Consider the following 21,425-nt stretch of genomic DNA (forward strand, 5'->3'; position numbering starts at 1 on the left):
CTGAGTCGGGGACTACAGGCACTGTTGAGAAAATATCCAGGAGGAAAGCCAGAACAGGAGGAAAAGTAGATGGCTTAGGAGACCATCTGTAGGAGCTCATAGTATCTTTTTTGAATCTCAGAAGCTTGAGAAAAACCTCACAAATAATACGGGCAATGGTATTCCTAAAGGAGTCATCCTCCAGTGGGGAATCTGCACTTATAGAATTCTCCAAGCCATAGTTAGAAGAGAATGGATTTGGTAAGAGTAAGCCAGAGTTTCTTCTCCTGCATCCAGCTATCTCTCAGGAATCCAATTCCCAGAGTTTCTTAAGGGGAGTGGAAGACCAGGAAAGAGTAGGCACAAAGACCCCTTGAGGAGGGTTCATGGCAATCAAAGCATTACATAAACCAAGTGAAATCCTGCCATTCACTCTGGGGGATCCTTTTGCTTTTTTCTGTGGGACAACCGTACGAAACACCTTCGGAGGGTCAGACCCCTGGCAAGATACAATAAGTGAACTGGCGGTAAAGAAGCTGTGCATGCGCAGCCATACTTCACCTTTATACCCTACATCTTGCACGGGAAAGCATGTGTGTGACGTATGCCTACAAGAATTAAAGGTTTTGGTATACTGACTGGAAGTTGGCAGGAGATCCCTTAGGTAAAGAATACAACAGCAGTATGGAAGAACATCTCCAGTTGCCCACATAACAGTAAGGGCTTCCTCCTGTGCCAAGATCCAGGTCTGTCCATGTAATCCAATAACTACAGTGGTAATTATTCTATAATGACACCACTGCAGATGTACTAAAAATATCAGAATGAAGGCTTACCAGTTTTTGGAGCTGTAGTTCTAATATGACATGAGGGAAAAGATAAAATGTCAACTTTCTGTACTGAATCCAGTGTAAATATGGTAAAAATAGTTAATGATCTACTTAAGAGAAAACATGTTAAGTCCTAAACGTCAAACTTTGAAATTATCCTGCACTAGAACTGTACATTTCTATATTCACTTTAACTTCAGAACCTTGTGATTACCCCCTCTTACTTTTAACTCAGATTTCCAAACTAGAGCAAAAAAAGTAGCAGGCTACCAAGTTTTCTGTTTCAGAACTCTAAGAAATAGAGGTGATTACATCCGTAATAGAACTGAATGTGCAGAAATTAGGTGGATATTTGAATTGCAGGCTAATACGGGGGGCAAGGGGTTGAATGATCATGCTCCCTTGAAACCTGTTTTGAAATCACGTGGGCTGAGGCAATGATTTTAATTTGTTTTTAACTTAATTGGTTTGCTATTTAAATGTTTGTATTTTACTTTTAGATCTGATGAAGCACAGACTGCAGGTGTGAAAGAGCTCATAATTTTTTAATGTTGTTTTAGTGAATTAAAGTTGATTCTTCACCGTGAAAGCTGGTTATTCTCTTTTGGATTTAGAACAAAAAAAAGACTTGTTCACCTTTCTAGTGTCAGTTTACAATCAGAGCTATAGCTGTCCCACCATGTTTCTCAATCTGGTGCCCCTCAACATCAAGTTCAGAAGCACAAAAAAAAAATCTCCTGATTTGACACTCCTTTCTGTCCTAAGGAATACTGCTAGGTTCTAATGCCTTCAGGCTCTGTCCCACCTTCATGTTTACAGGAGGGGCAAAAATGTAAAAATATTACAAAATTTATCAGTTGATCCCACTCAACACCTTGCACCATGGTGGCTGCCTCCTACACCCAACCCTAGCTATGCTTCTGGTTATAACCTGTATGCCTGGATAGACAAGCTCAGAAACACAGCACAGCCCATAAGGATGCCAGTACAGGACTGACTTGTTTGAAGCTTTAATCCTTTTCAACTAAAAAAACAGTAAATGGCTTTGGCTGTGTACGTCTTGGCTATGAACTAAACATAGCTTATACGTAACACAGCCATTTAAGTTAAACATGAAATGTGAAAGCTAAGTTGAAACATTCATGCTCTAATTAAATTTAATAACTTACTTTTTGCAGCTTTTGATCTTGTACGGATTCCATCATCACTGAAGATCTCATCCCCCTTTACTATGATGTCCTGAAGTCGTTTATCATTGGAGTTAATGCCATACTGCAGGAGTTTACAAAGTGCTACAGTGCTGCAAAACAAAAACAGTCATTACAATTTTACCACAAGAAGCATATAAAGGAATTAGTTTCCATGCTCATCTTTGGTACCCATCTGTCTAGCTGTTCCACAAGTTTGGACGGAATAAATGGCTATCAAGTACTGTTGGGGGGGGGGGGAGATGAACATGCGTCTTGACAACATACCAGTAGATTTAAAGAACAGAGGATATAAAACAGAACACAAGAACTAAATAAAAATGGAAATGAGAAGCAAAAAGTGTCCAAGAATAAACAAGTGTGCAGGGTGTAAGCTATCCCTTTAGCATGCTTATGCTGTGAAGAGGCACAGGAGAGAAGAAATGCTGGTTTGGTGTTCATTAAGGAAGGGGAGGGGAGCTGCATATTCCAAAAATGAAATATGGATGACAGCTGACTATAGAATATATCTACGGATCAGTCAACACTAAAAGGTTACACAAACAATGCCATACAATAGTACACACTCCAAATTAATGAAGCATGCAAACTGTTAAGTGAAAATCTTTTAGCCTACATTCCTACCACAAACTTCACAACTTTGACCACAAATTGTAGAGATAACAGAAGTGGCAACTTCAATAAAAAACATTTTTAATTACAGATGTGAATTATACTTCAATAAATAAGATGTACAACGGGCTGAAAACTCACCTTAAAAGAACATTTATGTACAAGCTTACCATAAACTGTGGTAAAATTTCTGTCTTTTGCCACAAAAGGCAAAACATCCATCTGGATAGCCAGAACTTTTCTCCCTTCCCCCTCAGCTGGCTGGACACCCATCCAGCCATGCATCTGCCCACAAAGCACAACAGAGATGTCTGCCAATGTTATCTTTAGCTTTCTTGCCTTTGAAGGATCATGGGTTTGGAAAAAGCCACAGTACTAGCTAGTCAGCTAGCACATGCCCTCGAGGATGGCAGCCCAGCTACAACACCAAAGCTCCCTTCCATGCACTAAGTAAACCAAAGAGGGTGCCCTACACGTTAGGAAAGAGCAAAGGTGATGAGGTACCACCATTGCCAAGATGGTCACAATTAGGAGGGAGGCAGTACTGCAACAGTAAGCAAACCTGAACACAAACTATGGCATGCAACACAACTATTCCATATTAATCTTAGCGTTGCAAAATTCTTGCCTTTAGGGAAGACTCTCAAAGCTTTTAGACTACTGCACAGAAACTGCAACAGGTATGTGTCGCAACAGATCCTGAAAGATGTTAGTGGCACATCCTGCCCTAGCTTTACAGGTGACATCCAAGTATCAGTGCTTAGAGAAGGTGTGGACAAACGAGCAGACAATTACCTCTAAACTGGACTGGGTGCTAATCTCCACCCCCATGGACTGTAGTGACTGTTGGTGCTCTTGTAAAGTGAGCCTTACACATGCGCCGATTCAGTTATGTCATGGAAGGAGTAAATAGAGATGAACAATTTTGAAACAGGCCCGTCTCCAACAGATTAGGAAAACTAACACCTGACCTAATTTTCTTACTTCATTATTTCTTTCTGGGTTAAATATCAGTTGCCTATGCATATTTACAGTATTGCTTAACCTTTTCTCCTTGCTTTGTGCAGTAGAACACAGGGATGTCAATGACCAGATTTTGATACTTGTGTCAATTTAATGCAAGAATGAGGAGTTCGTGCAGAGGATAACCCCATTCCTGTAGAAAAACTGAAAGTTGCTGGTACATGAGTACCCATAATTCATACATTCCCCTGGCAGATGTAATAGCCATAAGGAAAAGGTACAGTTTTGTACCTACCATAAATGTAGATGTTAGAGTGCCAATACAGCTGCAGTCCTTACATATGGGGGTTATCCTGCCGTCAGGCGGGTCCTCGGTCGGCCGAATTCCAAAGTCTAGGTCCGGCGTCGGTTGTCGTCGCTTCTTCCCTGACGTCAGTGCGACACGGGTATAAAAGAACCAGCCGACGCCATTTTCTTCAGTTTTTCTTGCCCCAGATGTCAGGTGCCCCCAGAAGGAAGGCAATACATAAAATTAGGTAATAATGCAATGCAATATAATCAAAAAACAGTAGTTGCAAGCAAATACACCATAAAAGAATACCCCTAGAGGGGAAGGAGGGAGGGAAACCTGGACTACAGCTGTATTAGCACTCGAACATCTACATTTATGGTAGGTACAAAACTGTACTATGTTCATCGTGCATACAGCTGCAGTCCTTACATATGGGTAGAATCCCAAAGCTAAGAAAGGGGTGGTAGGCATTAGGTGTAATTAGGGGGAGCCAAAATGCCCTGCAAGACTGCAGTGGCAAAGCCTGCTCTAGATTTGGAGTACAATGGTAAGTTGTAGTGCTTGGAGAAGGTATGCACAGAACTCCAAGTGGCTGCTTCCAAGATATCCTTGGTAGGAACTCCTCTGAGAAAGGCTGTAGAGGTGGCTGTGGCCCTGGTAGAATGAGTTCTAATGCCTGTAGGTACAGTTTTGCCATGAAAGGAACAGCAAAAGTGTATGCAGTGGGCTATCCATTTTGAAATTGTCTGTTTGGAAATTGGTTTTCCTTGAGCTCCTACTGCATAGGTCACAAAGAGTTGTTCTGATTTTCTGAAAGGCTTTGTTCTGTCCAAATAACGCAGTTGTCTGTGGATGTCCAAGGAATGTAGCAATCTCTCCCCTTTGTTTTGAGGATTAGGATAAAAAGTAGGTAAGTGTATGGCCTGATTTAAAGCTACCCTGGATACCACTTTAAGCATAAAGGACGGGTTGGTTCGTAAGGAAACTCTGTCCTGATGGAAGATGATAAAAGGCTGGACAGCCATGAGAGCCTGTAATTCCGAAACTCTACGAGCTGAGGTGATAGCCAGAAGGAAAGCTGTTTTCCAGGACAAGTATTGCAAATCTGCTGAAGCAGCTGGCTCAAAAGGAGGCAGGGTGAGTTTTTCCAGAATGAAATTAAGATCCCAAGCAGGTATTGGTTGTTTCCTTGGAGGTCTCAAATTCTTAACCCCTCTGAGGAACTGCCTTAAGAGAGGGTGCGAGAATAAAGGTGGCTCAGTGTTGTATTCTGCAGAAATGGCTGAGGCATGGATTTTGGAGGAGGAGAAAGTCCACTGCTTAGCAGTTCTGTCAAATATTGTAGTATTTGTGGTAAATACAGTTTTCCAGGGTCCTGGCCCTTTTTCTCATTCCAGACACAAAAACATTTCCATTTTGCAGAGTAAGCTTTTCTAGTTGATGGCCTTCTGGCCTCCAAAATGACATCCTGCACCTCCTTGGAGAGTAGGGCCTGCTGTGATGCTAAGGAATCTTCCATGCGGCTAGATTGAGAGTTTTTAACTGACTGTGAAGAGTTTTGAAGTTGTGTTGAGTCAGAAGAAAAGGCATTAGAGGCAGGGTCCATGGTGGGGAATGCGTCAGGCTCCTCAGGAGTGGGTACCAGTGTTGCCTTGGCCAGTCCGGAGCAATGAGGATCATCTTTGGTCTGTCTGCTCTGGTCTTCAATAGAACTTTGGGCAGCAGAGGAAGAGGTGGAAAGGTATAAACTGTCATTGATGTCCAGCTGAAAGAGAGCGTCCACTCTCCAGGCCTTTGGATGGAAGATCCTTGAGCAGAATTTTGTCAATTGATGATTTTTGTGGGAGGCAAATAGATCTATGTCTGGTCTTCCCCATTCTTGGATTATTTCTGTAAAAACTTTTGGATGCAACTTCCATTCGTGTGGATCTGTCATAATCCTGCTTAGGTTGTCTGCCAGCATGTTTTCCTTGCCTGGCAAATACTGTGCTTGTAGTTCCATTTGTAAGTCCATGGCCGTGTTCCAAAGGGACATGGCCAGTCTGCATAGGGGGTAAGAATGTGTCCCTCCCTGCTTGTTTATGTACCACATAACTGTGGTGTTGTCCGTTCTTATCAATTGATGACCTGGTTTTAGAAAGTTCTTGAAAGCTATAATAGCATTTATTACTGCTAGCATTTCTTTTTGATTGATGTGAAGGTGCTTTTCTTTTTGGGACCATTTGCCCTGAATGCACCGATCTGTCATGTGCGCCCCCCAGGCGTAGTCAGAGGCGTCTGTTGTGATGACTCGATTTGCTTGAGGCTTGCTGAAAGGGAGACCTGTGTTTGTTTGGCATGCTTGAGCCCACCACAGAAATTCCTTTTGCAGACATGGAATTAGTGGTATTATTGTTTCCAAACTGTGGCTGTGTTGAGACCATTTTTTTTCAGGTACCATTGTAGTTTCCTCATATGCAGCTTTGCACATGGGATTAGTAAGATGCAAGATGCCATGAATCCCAGAGCCTGCAGGATTTTCCTTGCAGTAAGCCTGGTGCAATTTGCTAGTGTTCTGAAGTATTGCATTAGTTGCCCTTGCTTTTCTGGCATGAGGTAGGCCATCTGGGTGTTTGTGTCCAAGTTGGCACCCAGGAAAATTATCTTCCGAGAGGGTATTAGTCTTGATTTCTTTTTGTTGACTGTGTATCCCAGAGAGTTTAATAACATTATTACATAAGCTAGATGTTTCTGAAGGATGCATTTGCTGTCCGCTTGGATCAGGCAGTCGTCCAAATAGGGATATATTTGTATCCCTTGAAGTCTGCAGTAGGCAATTACTGATGCCAGGCATTTCGTGAATACTCTGGGCGCAGTAGATAAGCCAAAGGGCAATGCAGAGAATTTATGAGTTGAACCTGCAAGAAATCTGAGGCATCTTCTGCAATTTTGTCTGATTGGGACATGCAGGTATGCCTCCTTGAGGTCCAATGTTACCAGCCAAGACTCCTTGCCCAGCATGGGAAGAAGCTGCTGTAGAGTGAGCATCTTGAATTTTGGTACGAGTAGGAATGTGTTTAGGATGGATAGATCCAGAATAGGTCTCCAATTTTTTCCCTTCCTTGGCACCAGAAATAGCCTGGAATAAAACCCTTGACCTTGTTCGTGCGTAGGTACCTCTTGAATAGCTTTCATGTTTTTGAGATCTGTAATTAGCCTTTGTGCCTCTGCCCTTTGTGTGGCAGGTTTGGCATGCCTCTCATTTTTGGAAGGGTGTGAAAATGGAATTTGTAGCCTCTGTTTATAATGTCCAGGATCCATTTGTCCTTTGTGACAGTATGCCAATTTTTTGAAAATAATGCCAGCTTTCCTCCCAAGGGGGGCTGCCATTTGAGATCTGGTTGGCATGCAAAGTGGAAAGTCATTGGGTTTGCTTTCTGATAGACTGCGAGTTGTCCTCACCACGTCTTTGTGTAGGAGCTTGCCATTGTCTGCCTCTGTACGATCCTTGGGATTGTCCTCTGCCCCTCGGGCGCCTGTATCTGCCTCTTTGGGGTCTGTCTGTGGCAGGAAAGGACCAGTTTTTGGAATGCCAATTTCTACTAAAACGTGGGGGTTGTACCTGTAGAAATTCTTTCACAGTTTGCATTGATTTAGCCTTTTCCTCCATTTTCCTTAATACCTCCTCAGTATTAGAACCAAATAGTACATCCTTTTGAAGAGGAGCGTCTAGTAATTTAGCTTTGACATGATCAGGTAAGGCTTGTTCCTTAAGCCAGGCATGCCTACGTATCACTGATCCTGTAACAGCAGCTCTGCATGAGGCCTCTAGAGCATCAAAACCACATTGTAAGGTATGCTTACCCACTTGTTCTGCACTATGTATCAAGTCCTGCAACTCTTTCAAATCTGGTTGTTCAGGTTGTGACATTTTACTTTTCAATTGTGATAACATAAACTGTTGGTATTTTAGCATATGAAACTGACAGTTTAAGGCCCTCATAGATAAGGTAGCCGAGGTATATACCTTTTTCCCCCACCTTTCTAAGGATCTGGAATCTCTCTCGGAAGGCAAAGGATTTTTAGCAATGGAGGCCTTAACTCCCTTGGGGCCCTGTGAGATGGTTTCTGGGTCAGCAGCATGGCTCTTGTAAAGAAATTGGTGCGAGTCAGGGACCCTGTAGTACCAGTCAGGCTTAACTGGAGCTGGAGGTAGAGAATCTGGGTTAAGGCAGGCCTCCGAGTAAACATCATCTAGAATGTCCAAGACAGGAGGTATAGCCAAAGGCCTATGCTGAGGAAGCAAAAGAAATTCCCTGAGCCTTTTCTTGGAATCAGAATAATCCTGGCCTTCCCAGTGGAAGTGTTCCCTTAAGGTATGCAAAGTTTCCCCAAATGAGTAATCCTCAGGGGGAGATACAGAAGGAATGGACTCCTCCGCATCAGAGTCTTCAAAAGGGGAGTAAGAATGTTCCAGATCATCAGAGTGCTCTGAAATAATGGAGCCCTGATCAGAGGAGGGGGAAATCTTCCTCCACTCTAGGCCTTTTGTCTGGAGGGGGCTGAGAACCTCTGATAAGAGTAATTAAATCCTCAGCCATTTTAAGCATCTGTTTCTTAGGCATGGGGCCTGGAGATGGGCCCAGTGCAACTGGTCTCAGAGTGCATGGTTGCTTTAGACTTAGTGAAAGCCTTGATAGAAAAAGAAGAGGAAGGTCTGAAGACACCTTGAGTGGAGGTGGACCTGTCCACATTCTGAGTTTCAACTCCGACAGTGGCTTCGGTATCTGTAGTTGGGGTGTGGGCCGAGGAGCCTGCGACCTCGGGTACAGGAGACACTGTCAAAGGCAGGTCGTCGGTAGGCAGGGGCTGCGTAGGCGCCTCACTGAGAACCGGACCACGTGTAGCCGGCTTTGGCTTGGTGTCGGTAGAGGCTGCGGACCTCGAGTGTCGGTCCTTGTCTTTACGTTTTTTGGACAAAACCGGAGTCGGAGTATCCAACGACATAGTATAGTTAAATGCTTTTTACAAAATAATGCTGGGCGAACTCCGCCTGACGCTTAATAGTGCGTTTCTTGAATGTAGCACAAAAGCGGCAGGCCGAGACCTCATGGTCAGGGCCTAAAGGTATACAGAGGGAATGGAAATCCTTATGCAGTATTTGCTTCCCACAAGAAATACAATTATTAACTTTGTCTGACATCGGTCTGAGGCAAGAAAAGTTTCCCCAACGGGGTACTTAGCTTTTAAGAAGACTTCGGTTTCCAAATTTTCATAATCTCAGGAGCTGGCCGACCGGCACTTGCGAACTGCTTCTGCTTCGGGCACCGCGCGGCAAGAAAGACAGGAGAAAATGGCGTCGGCTGGTTCTTTTATACCCCTGTTGCACTGACGTCAGGGAAAAAGCGACAACAACCGACGCCGGACCTAGACTTTGGAATTCGGCTGACCGAGGACCCGCCTGACGGCAGGATAGCACCCATATGTAAGGACTGCAGCTGTATGCATGAACATCACGCTGCCAAAGTCAAATATTACATAGGGACTACAGGTGCCAGCTGAAATGTTTGTAATGTTAACTTTTCTAACACACAGCTATATCCCAAGGTAGAGAGACTACTTTACAAGGATCCCTTAAGTGGATAATCCCTTAGATAAACTGTTTTACAGGAAGGACTATGGGAAGGGGGATACCGCAGTATGCAAAATATATACATTTTCAGTGAAGCATGACCATTCTTATTTGTAAAGTTTTGACAGATACTGGAGGACTAGTGAGCACTTATTCTGGCACTAAAGGAAGAATCTTTTCTATTTAGTTATAATTTTTTTATATGGTTCCTTAGCCTCAGAATAGCAAGATTGTCCATAGAAAACAAATGCCTAACTGGGAAGAATACAATCATGCAAACTGCCAGGCTTATGTTTCTTCAGTTTACGGATATGAGTGAACCCTTGTTTTGAGTTCCAAGATGTACATGCTTGCCAGCTCCATGACATACAGGGATAAAGCCCTCGCTACTCTGCAGATGACCAAAGTCACAGTAGCACCTCAAAAGCCTCTAGGAGCTAGCTGGAGAGGATGGGCGTGAGCAGCCATTGTCAGTTGACCCATCCAGGGAAAGGGAAGGAGAGAGCTCTGACTCATCACAAGGATGACATTTAACTGGAGCACAAGGCTTTAATCAGCGGATTTTCAGCCATCCAAACGTATGCCACTAAGCACCAACAAAGCAGAGGGGGAACTGTGTGTAAGGGGCACAGCAATAACAGTGTCACAGGTGATTGCGCAAGCGCACTGCCACTCAGGAGACAGCAAGCCACTTCTCAGGACCAAAAAAACTAAACCATCCCCATACCACTCAACTTGTACATGGGGAAAAAAAGCAGCTTTGTGGGATTCCTAGGCAGGAACAAATGGTCACCCAAGCTCAGTAATGTCCAGCTTCCCGTCGCTGAAGCAAATGGACCGACTGGGTTTCCAGTAATGGAGGCACTAGGTGAAGTCCTGGATGGTGCAAAAAAGTTTGACATGTTGAGGCAATGGAATAGTCTCAGTCCGTATGCTCAACAGGAAAGTGAACCATTGTTGCTTCAGCCAAATGGGTACTGTGAGAAACCCGTTTGGCCTGTCCTTAATCTTCTGTACAACCCTGCTGAAAACAGGGATCAAAGGTAGTGCATGCAGAAATAAAATCGCTCAACTGATTAAGACATCAGTTATCCAAACCCTGTACTTAGTGTACTGGTACAATTTTTTTTTTTTTTTTTTGGAGAAGCAAGCACTATTGAAACATGAGCCTGAGAGCCAAACATTCTCCAGAGATGGGAGTGTAGAATGGCTTAAATGACAATCCTTACGCCCGTGCAAAGTTCCATGGCTAGCCTGCACAAGAGGCAAGAGATGGGGTCCACACATGCTGACATTCACATGAATGTTAGTACATGCAGGAGCCCCTGATTGCCAGGTCTGTTTGATGACTTTTATGGCTACAATTAGAGTCAGTGAGAGACATTTATGGTCTTTTCCTTCTGAATCTTTGATCCATGCCCCTTGAATTCTAAGTTCCCCTTGAGTGGATCTCCCAGATGCATCTCAGGACTCTGTGGTAAGTGCTAGATGTCCTAACCTGGCTTAATTGTTGCCTCCTAACTGATGTGCATCTGCTGTTCCCTACATGAGAGCTCATTCTTGATACAAGGCAACACGAGGATGGGGCACTACTGGGAAAGGACACATCAGGACCATTTGTTCCATAGGTACTGCTGTAGCTTTCTCATGTGAAGACTTGCAAAAAATACTATCCAGACTAATAATGACATGGACCCTTGGGTACTCAGGTTTGTCTGCTTTACGGAGACAAAATATGAAGTCAGAAATTGCACTGTGTGTGCAAAGAAATGACCTTTGACTGGCAGTTTCCTGAAGGGCTCCAAGGAAAACTAGACTTATTGTGTGGGTATTAATTGTGATTTTTACATGCTCAGGTGAACTTCAGAGTAGTTAATTCTTAGGAAGTGGCCTAAATCAGGCAAGTCACCTAGGCAGGGATAGGTGTGGGTACACCTTTGCGCTGCAGTAGGCAATTACTTTGTAAACACCATAACAGCATAGTAAATAAACCAAAGGGCAAAGAAGCAAATTAGTAGCATGCACCATCTACTTTGAAACTCTGGTATTGCCTGTGTGTTCTGGCTATGAACATGGAGTAGAAGACATCCATCAGATCTAGGGCAACTATGAAGGCTTGTGAGAACAGGCGGTAGGGCACGCAAATGTAGATTGTGGGCTCTAGCTCTTGTAGAAATGGACTTGCCCTTGAGTCTAAAATTGGCCTTCCAGGGTCATTTTTTTTAGGACCAGAAACTTTTTCTACTGGAACTTTATTCAAACAAGATAAGCACCATCACCCAAATTAAATAATTTAAAAATGGCGCATGTACATGCCAGTATTACACGTGCAAAGAAAATCCAAAAATCCTAATAAATTAGTCTCAACACTGCACTTCTCAGCATTACCGTTCAGATTTCTGTAATGTGTTTCACTAGGGGGAAGCGACCTAGTTATTACAAATCTTGTCATAATCACATTGCACTTACTGTGCTCTTTGGGGGGGGGGGGGGGGGGTGTCATCTGCAGTAGTAACCTGTCCAAGATGGATTTCTGCGACCTTTATTTCTAGCCATGTACTGCGGCCATGGCAACCACTTATTACCTGCAGTGTTTCTCACCTTGCATACAGCATACTCCTCCCCATCCAATGAAGAAACTGACTAAAGTTCCTCTACCTTCAACATTCAGACCGATTTCCATTTTCTAGTTACCGACTTTTTTCATGAGCAGATCAAAAACAGCATACATTACAAACAGGCTCCATATCAAACAACCCCAAGTATAACCAGGAATAAAGCACCATTTCCCTCACAAAAACTTCAATCAAGGGATTAGTAAGGGAAAATCTGAAATCTTGCAAATGTGGACAACCCCAGTAGCTAAGCAGCCTCAACAATACATCCACATCAACAATCTTAACTCACATTTGAGATCTTTTGAATTCTCACCAGGGAGAATAACTACAGTAAACTCTCAAGTTAACCGGTACCAATGGGGATTGGTAGATGCTGGACAACTGTAGCTTCTGGCTGCTTTAGAGTCATTAAAAATAGATCTGACTAATACTGTACCTTATACTATTTGTTTGGTTTGAATTCTCAGAACGGAGAGAAAGGGAATTTATTTCCATCTTCCTTTTTAAAACTCAAACTAAAAATGTAAAGTATATTTCTGCGGGGGGAGAGAGGTAGGGACAAAGTGCAACACATGAAAATTGTACTACATTTCTTCAATTTTTTTTTTTGCTGGTTGGTTGAGTTCTGGTCAACAGAGAGTTTACTGTTTGTAGACATTATCCACGCACATATACAAAATGGTTGAGAGAGGTGCGTAAGAGGATAGCATTAACACAGCCTTTCCCTCATTGGGGGATCGATATCAGTGTCTAGGACTCAGTGGCTGCTCTGTTTACAGCATTATCTGAACCTAGAGCTTTACTGTTGGCCTCAAACTCTACTGGAATCTTGTCAGTGCCTGGGGACTTGCGTAAGGGCAGTTCCAAAAACGACCTGCTTCAGTTCATCCATCCTAAGAGACGTACTCTAATCCACAACTTTCTCAGTAGGTTAACCTCTGCAAAATCAGAGTCTAAGAACTCCAATGTCAACTAATTCACCTCAAGAGACAGCTTAAGTATACAAATAAGTAAAATACTTTCTGAACCCACAAGATCTTCCACTGTTAGAATATTTCTCCAATGGTCAGTAACACTGCAGATGGCTGGTTCAGCTACCCGTTCACTTTAGTGCCAGTAATCACAAGGCCCAAGGGGCATTAAGGGAGACCTACTTAAAAGCCAATCCCTGAAAGGTTAATATTCTCTCAAGAGTAATCCTCCTCTCTTGCTTCCCACAGCTCATCTTTCTCTTCATTAGTCAATTTACAGTGCCTTGGTAGCCTTTCAAACTTTTATATTTGCTGGAAGGTTTCTCCTCTTCCCACCAAACCTGCTGCATCTGCATTTTGTACCACACTTCCAATTCCCCTTGGGGATTTACCTGCCTTACTGCAACAAAGGTCTTAAGCCAGTGATTAAATCATGACATACCAAAATAAAGAAAATCTCCAACGCTTTTAACAAAACTTCCAGTCCTTCCTTGAACACCTTCAAGATCTCAGGTGCATGATCCCACTATGAAAACCCAACACCTGCATTATAACTGCATGAGAATGTGTCTTTGAAACAGATACTTCCCAGTTTTGAACATGCTGATTTAAGGAGGAAGTCAATATAGAAAGTCACTCCTCTATCGTGAAAAAGCAGATGGGTATCTGCCATTCTGTAAAATCTGAAATAAGCGACAAAATCACTCAAATGGGGATAATCGTACCACTTCATGTCTACTATCAATCTAGCAAGTTGTAGGTCAAGCACCACTTCCAACATGATCCACTCAGTGTCATGTGTACAGAGGAAAGGGTTCATATTTGTTCATGCCATCACTTAACTCTAGCATACCCCCCCCCCCCCAAATAACTCAAGGTTGCCACTGGTCTATATAATCCCCTCTCTACAGCTTCTTGCACTTATTTACCCAGACATGTTTCTTGCAAGGCTATCACCACTGGATTTTAAAGTGAACACCCAGCATCTTTTAAAAGAGAGGAGAACCCACTGACATTCCAGTAACAGTTAACTTTTAACCATGGTTCTTTATGTACACTAACACATTAGTTATTAACAGACTCATCCAATCCATGCAGGCAGACCCACACCCCTCAATGCAAATTAACATCCCACACTAAGCAGACAATAAATAACCTATGAAAAATACTCTTCTATGCATTACTACCAGACTGTCCTTGAACAAAATCTATGAAACACCAGCATAAAAAAATACATAAGTTCAAGTAATGCTTCCAATATATAGGAAATGTTTTTACTAGAATTCAGCACTAGACTGAACTACTGATGCTGTTCGACAGCAAACACCCAAATATTCACCTCACCCTTCTCTCCTCCACCCCAGCAGATCCCACCCACATAATGCAACAACAAATGCCTGTCCAAAAGATACTTCAGAGAAGTACAAACTTTACAGTCCAAAATGATCACTCAAAGTTGTTGGGCCATAACCACTTGTGCCAAAAGTAACCTTGTACTCAAGTTATAAAACCTGGTTAAATCCTCAAAGAAAAGGGGAAAGGTTTAGCCTTCCATGCAGCTAGATCAGCCAGACAGGCAAGTCTAACTAGTAAATAACCAGACAATATTTTAATGACTAAAACACCAACTTCCACCACCCTTTAATACTCAGTTTAATCAAATAAATACTTGCGAAATTGAAAAATAAAAACTGGTACTTTTGTCCAAGCATTACAGGATAACTTGCTTGTAAAGTAGATACATAAACCTATCAAAACATACATATATTAATTAAAAAACAAACTGCTAAAAACAAAATTATAAATATTTTTATGTAATGAAGTCTGTTTTTAGCCTTTTTTTTTAATTATGTCTTTTTTGGCTATTTTTATTTGTTTGGAAGTTTTGTGAGGTATTATATATATATTAATTCACTAAATACAAATAGGAACCTTTAAAAAAATACCTGGCAAGTAGCAGTCAGCAGCCAGAAACTTCCCAGAGACGGCTCCTCAAATTCTCTGCATCTTACTGAAGTTCAGGAAATAAAGGGGGTGGGGGAAGAAACTACACATCCAGAGATTGAGCACAGTAGTCATTTCCTCTCATCTCAACCCAAGGTAACATATACCTCTCCAAGGAATAAAAGTGCCCTGTAAGTCAGCAAGTTACAAAATATATAGTACTGCTTTCTATGGAAGAAAGCAATACACTAAAGGTTTTGTCTTATAAATTTTACATCATGGCCATATGATATAGTCTGGCTCAACACATCTGGTTTACAGAAACATGACCAGCAACTCGTGCTACACCGTCAGACAGCAGTCCTGGTCATATTTACTTCTGCTTGTTGAAACTAGGAAAGTTATTTCTCCCCAATGTAGAAGCTACTTCTGCATTTGGTCACAGTATGAGCTGCACCTGCACTGTGCTGATTACCCTAGTTCTGGATGGCTGGGGTAGGGAAAAAGTGAGGCTTTCTGCTGGTCCAACAATGCTTTAGTTTGGGGGATAAATGTATCTTGAAATTTGCTGGATAAACTAAACTAGCTCTAATCTTTGTATCTACATTCCCCTAGTACGGGAAAAAATTCATGTTTTTCCCCATGTTCACCAAATAGTTGTACTGCAAAACAATTAGTATTTTTTACTTGGCAGAGAACCCCAGTTCCCATATTATCCTTCCATCTTAAATGGTATGATTCCAATCTAACAGTGGCCTCAGACACTTCACAGTATCACAGTGGACAGACAGCAAAAAATCTCTGTGCTCACTCAACCTGTGCCTCACTCTCTGGGAATTCAGAATAAGCCAAATGTCTCTACAAAAAAGCCATACTACCCTATCGCTCTGTTTTGAACTCCATTAGTTTGCTTTCTTCAAGGCCTAGCCAACATCTACCCATTGCTCCATAAAAGAATCCATTTAAGCTTTCACAGCAACCACTCTCTCCTTCAATGACTTATTCTGCTGCTGAAATTCACTCTTTCCCGGATGACAATTCAAAGCTTAATGCATATCCACCTCCTTAGCTATTTAGGTAGCTGAAAGGTTACCTAGCTTGGCTGTTAAACTCTTTCAAATTGCTTAAGTATCATCCTTTCCAAAGCCACAATGGTGAGAACACTTATCTAAAGGCAAGATAGAACTTTGCATTGCAAGAGCATCCTCACTTTCACTATCAGGAGCCATAGCAATATTAACAACTTCTCTCTCCAGGTTATTAAAACTTTTCAGCTGAACTGTTTAGATAAGGACATTCAAAATCTTAACAGCATTGCTTCCAATCAGATGAAAACGAACTCACCTATATAAGAACGGAATGCACATTTTAACACTCAAACTGATAACTCACAGGCAGTTCTTTCCAGATCATACCAAAGTCAGATAGTCGAAACATTCAGTAAAATCTTGCACGTTCTTCCTGCAGTGGGACTATTTTCCTCGAACCTAGAAGGTCTGGCAGTTGAGCTGTCATTCTCTGAGCACTTAAATATAACCTGTGTCTGAGATTTGGAGGCTGTACCCCTGTTGCAAGATCCCTAGGACTTGGGAAGAGATGGACCCCCACTCCCATTCTAAAACTGTTTGGGACTCTTACTCTGTGTATGGATTAGGAAACAGGAAAGGGTTGGCAGGCAGGGAGTGGCTTGCAGTGGGATCTGAGGGATAGAGTGGTTGGGGTAAAGTAGTTTGTTGAATAATGGGGCACTGAGGAGCTAGCTGTGCATCCCTTACCAAGCATACTCTACACAACACCTCATTACTCTCAGCATGGTACATCTACTGCATTCAAAGGCATATCTGAGTGCTTGCATGGGCTGCACTCATCTAGCACTTCACTTCAGGGCCTTGTATTCTATATTTCACCATCTTGCCCTTAATTTGGACCTGCAGAATTACTTGGAACTTTATCATGGGAGTCTGACAGTTCACAGCCCTGAAAACCACTGTGGCAGAGGTGCAAATCTTTCTGTCCAGTCAATTGCTTTCCTTGCCACTGGGGATGGTATTCTTGCAGACCATGTGGAATCCTTTTGGAATCAATGATTACCACTGCTGAATGAGAATCCCAGATGTTATGTTCTTGGATAGTACTATGGGGGAGTCAACTTCATACAGTAAGCTTAATGGGAATAGCACTGGAAGTCTAGATCCAGTGATGCACTGGTGAATGCATTCTCCAAAATTTCAATTAAGTACAGCCGTGTTAGGAACATACCATAACTAAGTGTTGAAAGTATTTTCAGTGTTACAATCATGACATCTGGGATTCCTGTCTGTAAGGACCAACAGACAGCCTGAAAGAATTCTACCTTCCCACTCCCATTTTCAGACAACTCACTCTCCACTCAGGTCTCAGTGGTAGAAAATGGGTAACTGCCAAAACAGTCTTCAGAGCTTTCTTGCCCCCAGCTGAACCATAACTAGAGTTGCTGTTTGCCTTTTGGCTTTTCCTGGTAAGGGGTTGCCACAGCGGAACTCTGGTCTGCTGATTGGCAGTAGATTTTCACGAACGCAGAGGTGCCAGTTCGACGTTCATTCTTTAATGAAGGCATGCCCATTTACGCATGTCTTTCGAACACCCACCCAAATGCAGGGAGGACATGCAGACTCCACACAGAAGGCACTCCCCGCACTCCAGCCGAGAATCAAACGGGAGAACCTCTTGCTGTGAGGCAACAACTCTACCGCTGCACCACCGCGGATAGTGAACCAGAACTAGAGTGAAGAGGCTTAAGAACACAGACCAGGGAAGACATTTCAACAACAATGCAGCAATTTCTTTCCTTGGGCTCTCAGTCCACAGGAAACAGTCTTTGGAAGAGCCAAGGGAAATGAAGTATCCAGCTTAACCCAAGGATGCCCTAAGCAAAACACAGGGTACAATGGAAGAGGGTTTAGTACTGCAACAGTGAATATACTAATGTACAAATAAGTTCCTTACAACTATTCCACATTCATTGTAATAATGGTGCATTTGTGACCGGAAGGGGCACTGAAGACAGCAGACCCAGAAAGATAAACTATAACCCTGGCTGCAAAAACTATTTTGTAATGTTTGGACTAATAAGCAGGTAAACTGCTTTTAAAACTGATCGATCATTTACACCCAAGGAACACAATGGTTGTAAAGCCTCTAATGGACAGGACCTTAATATGGCCAGGAACGGCTTTACCAAGAAAGGAATAGCAAAGACTGATGCATTACACACATTTTTATTCTGTCTGCTGATTTACAGGTTTCCTATCCCTGCCCTTTAGGAATGAGGCAAGGGTCGTCCTATTAACTCCTTTGCTCTGTCCAAGTAAAATCTCAACTACCTATATACATCCAAGGAATATGCAGCCTTACTTGTTCTGGAGAATTTGAAAAGACAAGGAGATGAATGGCCATGATTCATGAACAGTTGTGTTATCACTTAAGGGACAAAGGCAGTAGTTTGTAACGTACTGCTTAAGAAAATTGCCGTTTACACAAAAGCAAGTAATTCTGAAATCCTACTGGCAGAAGAAACAGCCACAAAGGACTTCCAGGATAGTTTGGTGGAGTGTGGAAGCAGGTGGTCCCAAAGATAGCAATATGAGCTAAAACACAGTGAAGGTCTCATGGTAGAGAAGTGTCCTTTTTGGTGGAAGATGTAACCCGCCCCCCCTTCAGGAACTGCTCATCTAGCAGCTGGGAGTACACAACTGGATTCATTTACAGATGCGCTAAAATACCTTCAGGGAGGCACAAGAATCCTGTTATGTAATATAACAGGACAGACTGGCGAGAACCATAGATACTTATGCTGAACTTGGGTCCTGGTCTCTAACAAAATAGTAGAGTGCGCCTCCCATTTTTGTTAGCTAGGTTTCCCAGCCTCCCTCCATTTTTAACACATCAACTGAAGACGTGCCTGAATGGGATGAGTGCTAGGATTATCCAATCTGTCAGCCCTGAAGCCCTCAGCTTCAGGAAGAGCAAGGCATTCTTATGAACTAAGATCCACACACTAAGTACTTCCCCTGGCTAAAAGGGAGCTAACACATTTTTTTTTTACTTCTCCTTTTAAACTTGTGTAAAATTGTCATGGGATCACAGGTATGGTAGGAAAAGCAGCAAACAATTAGCCTGCATCTACTACCAAGGTTCCAGAAGCAGTTGCACTGGTGTGGAAAACCTAACGTCCATTCACTTGGATTTGCTTGGGTTCTGTTCATCAGCTTGCCTGCCAAAACATTCTCTTGAGACAGGATGTACCATTTCCCTGAAGGTGAGGTCAGATTTTTGGCCATCTCCAAGCTTGCACTAAAAGCCTGCATAGTAGGTATGAATGGGTACAACATTTGCTTAAGTAATATATAACCAGGGTAATGCCAGTTAGGCTACGCAAAGCTTCAAGACTCCAAATCACTTTGAATGCTTTGAGGACTATTACTGCTGTCATCATCTGACACTGTTGCTTTCCGACATTTTGCCCCAGGAGTCCTGAATACACTGGTCTCTCAGATACACTCCCCCAGCTATGTCAAATGGCCAGTTTGAAAACACTCCTAGATGAGGTATACCAAGTACATCTGTTATGCCACCACAAGAATTTTCCTTATACAAGGTGTGTTTATGTTGGGGAGGGGCAGGTTAGATACTCGAGACTGGGTTGCAGACACCCTCTGCTTCTGAGTTACCAATGCAACTGCCTGGTACACATTCCTGTTAGAGACACCATTAGTACTGCAAGAGGCCATGTTCCCCAAAACTCTCAGGGACTCCTTTGCCGTGATGGCATCCTGCTCAGAGACTGTCTGAAGTACACTGACAGGAGTATTTCGACCTAGGAAAGAAAGGCTCTCTACTCGGGTCCAAGCAATAACTCTAACTGAACTTACCAAGCTGGAATTAGATAGGGCCTTATTAGGTTACAACAGATAGAAACCTCAGTCTTTTGAAATATGCTACAGTGAACTGAATGGCCTTTTGTATTTACTCTGGAGAGCTGAATGAGTTATGCAATTGTCCAAGAAGGGTTAGACATGAATACTCTTGATGCCATAAGCAACTGCGGAGTGAAGCACTTTGTCAATACCCTGGGTGCAGTAGACTAAGGAACAAGTGAACTGCAAGTACATTTCTCCTTCCTTGATTATGAATGCTCTGGGCACACAAGCAAAGGGAATGTGGAGGTAGGCATCCTTTAGATTTAAATTCACTAAAACAGGATAATTAAACAGAAGGCCTTGCAGTAGTAGCATTTTTAGAAATTTCTGAATTTTAACATGTTTAAAATTGGTATCCTGGAGCTTTCATATCTTGACACTTGAAAGCCTGGAAGAAAACTGACACCCCCCCCGGTACTTTTCCATACCACCTTGAGCTATGGGGTCCTCTAAAAGAGGTGCAACCAAGTAAATCTGTTCCTTACAGATTTGGAAAGGGGTTCAATTCCTGTAAATTTAATCTGCTTAGGACTTGGACAGCTTTACTCATTTTAAAATGTTAAGGACTCCCTACTCCTAGGTGACAGTTTACAACTCCTTCATAGAAAGGACCAAAAAGCCTCCTTCCTATTTTTATAGGTAGACAGGTAAATAAGATTGAACGAAAGCAGTTGCAATAGAAGGGATGGGGTAGCAATTTTTTTCAGGAGAGAGGAAGAGATTAGCTTGACTACATAACAGGGCTCTTGGCTTTATCCCTTTCCTACTCTTGTCACCCCCCCCCCCCCATTAGCATGCTTTTTCCCTTGGGATATTTACTTTTTATTTTTTTTTTTATTTTTTTTTTTTTTTTTATTTTATTTAGGATAAAAAGTTAAGCTTTTGGAAAGAAATCTGCTGCTATATTTTGCAGATTGATAATAAAAAGTTTTGCTTTACACAGTGCATAATTTTTCATTCCTCTTCCAGTCAACTGCCTTTTGAAGTATGAGGAGATCCTCTAGAGAAAATCCTTGTGTGTAGTACATTAGGATATCTGCCTTCATGTTAACTGGCAGGGGCTACAGACAAAGCCAACCATGTCTCCTAATGACAGCTGAGGTAACTTCAGCCCTACAATGTACCTAATGCATTACAGCTACATTCCTTGGAGTCCTTGGCAACCTGAGTACTGAGGATGCATAGCTCAAGCATCTCCTCTTTCAGGTACTCGTCCTTGATTTCCTCTGCCTTAAGACTTCAACTGAGCTGAGACAGACAACTTCAGCAAATGCGTCTGGTGGCAACTGAGAAGTGCATTTTTTTCTTTTAAAAAAAGTGGTCCAACACCCTGCTCTCCCTTGTTAAAGAGGATGAGGGCACTGAGGAGCTAAAGAAATCTTGCGGGAACCAACAGAAAGGCAGGCTTCCTACAGACAAGGGAATCAGGCTTCATCGAT

The 21,425-nt window shown here is 42.5% G+C and overlaps 1 protein-coding gene across 1 annotated transcript in view; it reads right to left on the bottom strand.

Annotated features, from left to right (window-relative positions):
- Positions 1-21,425, bottom strand: part of IPO9 (importin 9) — a 1,198,493-nt gene that overhangs the window by 273,996 nt on the left and 903,072 nt on the right. Inside the window, exon 20 of the mRNA XM_044076674.1 lies at positions 1,979-2,109. Coding sequence (XP_043932609.1) covers positions 1,979-2,109 — 131 coding nt within the window. The remainder of the gene's footprint in view (positions 1-1,978; positions 2,110-21,425) is intronic.

Source organism: Protopterus annectens, chromosome 7.part0 (genome assembly GCF_019279795.1).
Source record: "Protopterus annectens isolate FY-2018-M chromosome 7.part0, PAN1.0, whole genome shotgun sequence".
Lineage (NCBI taxonomy): Eukaryota > Metazoa > Chordata > Ceratodontiformes > Protopteridae > Protopterus > Protopterus annectens.